This window comes from Anneissia japonica, unplaced genomic scaffold, assembly GCF_011630105.1.
Source record: "Anneissia japonica isolate Jap-2015-1 unplaced genomic scaffold, ASM1163010v1 scaffold288043_len311759_cov178, whole genome shotgun sequence".
Classification (NCBI taxonomy): domain Eukaryota; kingdom Metazoa; phylum Echinodermata; class Crinoidea; order Comatulida; family Comatulidae; genus Anneissia; species Anneissia japonica.
Genome location: NW_022720917.1, coordinates 73,501 through 78,857, shown reverse-complemented (window position 1 = coordinate 78,857; position 5,357 = coordinate 73,501). Strand labels below are relative to the sequence as shown.

The following is a 5,357-nucleotide window of genomic DNA, read 5'->3' as shown; positions in this document are numbered from 1 at the left end:
GAACGATCGAACAGCAGACAGCTAATAATTTTCAAAAACAAAGTATATAAATATATATATATAAATATATATATATATGTATATGTATATATATGTATATATATATATATATATATGTGGGGGTGTGTATATAATATCTACAATGACGATTTTAATATATAAACTACATATTCTGATCATATCAAGAATGGAGACAAGAAATAATGTATGTATATATACACATATACATGTGTATATATATATTTATATATATATATATATATATCTACTTTGAATGATAAATGTTATAACTTCTAATTTTGTGTGGATTAATAAATGTTATATTGAATTGGAAAATAATATATATATGTATATGATGTTTTCAATTTCCGAACATTTTTTTTTTATTTTGATTAATTTGAGAAGGTCGAGACCCATTCACTCCGACTGCACCCATATTGATGATAATAAATATGCCTAACGATAGGAATATATATATCATTCAGCCTAAGGTATAGATTGTTTGTATATAGGCCTACTAGTATAGGTATCACAACATTGTATCGGTCTAATAAAAAAATTCTTTAGAATGATGCTGATGTTAAAACTATTTTTAAAAGGTCAGCAATGGGACAGTTTCTGTGGATAAGCTTACGGAAAATATTTTTTTCTTCCGAATTTTGTGTTCAACAGAAGAGTTAAGCTTGAAATTATAATATTTTAAAAAGGATACGACTAAAAGCTAACGCCTTTAAAGCCATGGAAATATCAATCAACGCTATTTACAACTGTATGGCAATAGTCAATTTATGTCCAACAAACATACTTTAAGCTTCACGGGGAAGGAGCGAAGTTAATAGTTATTTTTGCAAGGGTAACACCTAAACGATACTTCCAATAAACATACCTGGTACATACAAAAGGGAGGCGCTAATACTGTACAGCGAACGTCATGACAATCGGGCAAGTTTAGGTACACGCCCCACAAAGCCGACTTCGCCATCGTCAAGTAGGTCAATTTTGTATTAAGAAAATGTTCACTTTCCAAATAAAATTATGACAGTAATAATATCTGTAATATTACTGTCTGTGAGATTATTGCCCGATTATTAAAAATATGGATAACTTTTTTTAATACGAAATTAGCAATTGAGAAAGTATAACACATAATCCAAGTATTGTATGTCATGCGATGTTAATAATATACATGTATTCTCCTCTGTTATGTATAATATAACGCCTCGTATCTGCAAAGAAAGGCGCTATACATAAATATAAATGTCTCAACCTTGTTTGGGATTTTCTGCTACAGCTTTGTGATCTTGAGACATGATTTCAAACACGCAATAAGACATCAATGAAATAACACTAACGTACACTGAATTATACTACATAATACCGTACATTCTATTTAATATTTGTCTAACAAATAAACATTTAGGCTGCTATCATAAATAAAATGCATGTATACTTTTAGACATTATTGTGTGTTAGTCCATGGGTGCAGGCTACCCACCACCCAAATAAACGTAATCTGTATTGAATATCAAATTGTACAACACGAAACATTACATTTATTCATTTTTCACTGAAACTTACCTTAGTTTACAGCTTCAAGTAGTAGTTTTACCACTCAGTATAAATAAAAATGAATGATAAAACAGAAAATAATACAGTAGGTCTATTATAAGGTCCTAAGTATAATAAGGCTGTTTGTCTGTTTTCCCTCCTCACCTTCCCCACTATCTGAGAAAAAAATAGGGGGGGGGGCAAGAAAACCTTTTTTCTGCTTTGTTCTTTACATATAAAAAAATGTGTTTAAAAAACTCTTTTTTCAACCAGCCCCTTTTTATCATTTTAAAAAAAGAAGGGCAAACAAACAATTTATATTTTTAGGCCTAATAGACCGTCTCAACGACTATATTGCTTTGATAGCCGGAATCCACATTCCCTCTTACCTGAAAAAAGAAAAATATTAACGAAAGCATTGTGCTTGAATTAGCTGTAAATAGACACACACCACGACATAGATGACGACTCCAAACAATAATGGGTGTGGGATTGGGATAATGCCCATATGGCGCCCCATACATATTTCGCCCGACCGAAATTATCGGCGGCCGAAGTCATGAGGAAATGGGCCCGATCGTCTTTGGGAAAATGGGCCCGAACGTCTACCCGCCGTTTTAAAAAATGGGCCCGAAAGTCTACATCGGTGGGCCCGATCGTCCACACTAGTTGGGCCCGATGGTCCACACTAGTTGAGCCCGAAATAATAATAACAACAATGATAACAATAAAGATGTGTATAAGAGACAGGGCCTAGGCCTAGCCAAATGTTTTGCGGCCTGGCCCAAACGTAGCAGGCTAGGCCTGGCCTTGGCCAGGCCCTGCTGGATTGGATTGGATTTCTTCGGTGTGGTATACACCAAGGATAACCCACGAAAGTCCCAAGACTTATTTCCAGTGGGTTCCATCTAACTAAGGGTGAATTGATTGGGCAGCAGGGTGCAGGTCAACTCGGCCACAAGTCAACTCGGCCACAGTCAACTCGGCCACAAGTCAACTCGGCCACAATTCAACTCGGCCACAATTCAACTCGGCCACAAGTCAACTCGGCCACAAAATGTTCGGCTACAGCCAACTCGGCCACAAGTCAACTCGGCCACAACAAGTTATTTAATGTAAATCTCAGTTTTTGCAACCTTTTTCTTTAATATATGATTGAAATAAAGTACACAGTATATTTTAGCAAAACAGGACATAAGAGACAGTACATATTTCTCCCGACCGAAATTATCGGCGGCCGAAGTCATGAGGAAATGGGCCCGATCGTCTTTGGAAAAATGGGCCCGAACGTCTACCCGCCGTTTTAGAAAATGGGCCCGAAAGTCTACATCGGTGGGCCCGATCGTCCACACTAGTTGGGCCCGATGGTCCACACTAGTTGAGCCCGATCGTCCAAAAATGGGCCCGATCGTCTGGGCCCGATCGTCTCGTGTGCCCGATCGTCTGTAATTCTTCAAGTCTACTCTCTGGCGTAAGATAGGGTAGTTGCTGCTTCATGTTTGTGCTCTTTGCTATTCAGTTTTACAAAGCCTGTGATTTCTATCTGAAATCATGTCGAGCATAAGCATAGCTGAAGAAGATGAGGCTCTCTTGACAATAAATCGAAATCGGTTGGTATTCCTATAACTCGAAAACCTAGGCTAGGGGCCTAGGCCTAGCATATAGGCCTAGATAGGGGCCTAGGGCCTAGACCTATTATATAGATATAGGCCTACAATGACATTAACTTAACAGAGCACGACGGTCTAGGGCGTAGGCCTAGCCTTGTTGAGTCTGCTACTCATCTAGACCCTAGCCTAGACATACAATTACAATAACATTAATTTATGTACTGTACAATACAAACAATACAATGAACTTTATTTCTGGCAATAAACAAAATACATACAATTGTACAATTCATGAAATTGAGGAAATTGAAGTAAAAAAGCTTCTAATAAAGGTGTTTCACCCTAGGGCCTACTGTATTATTTTATTTAACTTTTATTTTATATTTCTTTCAGGAAACAAACAGATTTAAACATTGGATATGTCAATACTAAATTTAAATGAACGTGAAAAACAGGACAGCGTAGGCCTACTATAGGGCCTATATAATACGGGCAAATAGAAAAATTTATTAGATTGTCACACCCACCCACGTCGAAATTCGGGAAGTATTGATGCGGGAATAAAATAAAATTTTTTTGTCGCAGCAATTATTTCAACAGCATAAAATGACAATACAATTTTGTGACTTCAAATACATTTTCTTTAAAAAACAATAAAATTAAACCAGTTTTTTATACAATATTCACTATTGCAGGCCCAGGTACAGGCCAAATATGAACAGTCCCTCCCTCATCGATAAAAACTGAAGCGAAATAATTTATTGTAATATTGTAATAATTTAGTGTAATATTGTAATTTAAAAAAAAACCGCCTTCCCTCATCAATTAAAAAAAAAAGAACAGTGATATCTAATAATTTTTTCTACAGTATGTGCCCTAATAATCTAACTCTCTATTTATATAAAATATAGTACGTAAGGAAATAGACATTAATTTAATAATTGATTAGAACAATTATGTGGCTTATTATCCATCATACACATATTGGAACTGTACGCTTGCCTTGGCGCTCTATACAAATTACTGTTTATTGACAAGCGGCCGCGTCGACCATAATCTGCCTTACCCCCTTATGATTTTTCCTGATAATTGGCCTTCCCTTCATGCCGCAACCACTGCATCCAGTCCATACAATAGGCCTATGAATAACATCCGATCAGAATTAGGAATTATCTGAATTAGGGCTTAAGGCTATCTAAGGTGTTTCCAGCAGAATGGAAATGGGCCCGAACCAAAGGGTGACTAGAGCCTTGGTCGGGGTCCTGGAATAAAAAGTTTTTATGGCTTATAAATATATATATATATATATATATATATATATATATATATATATACTACCTTTATTCGGCTCTTAGGGGGAAACTCTTTTGTATATATACCTTTATTCGGCTCTTAGGGGAAAACTCTTTTGTCTATGATTTCGCCTTAACGTCGCTTTAGTTTCCCCTTAGCGACACTACTTTCACCTTAAGGTACTGTTTTTAACCCACTTCATTGTTTTAGTTTCCCCCTATGGATACTTCTATATATAGTTGACATCAGAATAATGATGAGCTGCACGTATAATGATGAGCTGCACGTGTGTTCCAAATAAGTATAACATGTGAGTCAAGTACGAAAATAAAGGACAGAGGTTGACGTGTTACAGAACATAAAACATATATTATTATATTGAGAAACGTATATTGCGTCATGTCCTCAGGACTTCTTCAGCATTAATGAAATGCACAGAACTATTGGCATTATATAAACATATCAAGCATAATCCAACGGATCTCAGCACATCTTCTAGCCTTATTCGATTTGAAATCGGTACCTAGGATTAAAAAGCGTAAATCATTGATAGAATGGCAAACAGGGAAGCCCTTTTGCATATCTCTAACAAATTTTTATGGTTGTTGTGTGTTAATGTAAGTTTACATCCGGTCTCACTTACATAATTGCCGTTATTACATTTTTAGTACAAAATAGTAGATAAACTACATTAGATGTATTACAATCTAGAGCCGGTGGGTTTAATGTCTGCTTGGTCCCTGGGACATTGAATTTAGTGCCAGGTGTAATTATGCGGCATAGTTGGCATCTGGGTCTGTTGCAAGGTCTATTACCATGGTCTGTAGAGCGAATGGGTAACTTGGAGCTAGTAAGCAGGGATTTCAAGTTGGGAGGTTGGCAGAAGATGGATGCTATATATATATA

The 5,357-nt window shown here is 36.2% G+C and overlaps 1 protein-coding gene across 1 annotated transcript in view; it reads left to right on the top strand.

Annotated features, from left to right (window-relative positions):
* Window positions 1-3,036: 3,036 nt before the first annotated feature.
* LOC117111421 (solute carrier family 2, facilitated glucose transporter member 8-like) overlaps window positions 3,037-5,357 on the top strand; it is a gene marked incomplete in the record, with an annotated part of 10,855 nt that continues 8,534 nt past the window's right edge. Inside the window, 1 exon segment of the mRNA XM_033254329.1 lies at window positions 3,037-3,158. Within this exon segment, the coding sequence (XP_033110220.1) occupies window positions 3,100-3,158 (59 nt within the window).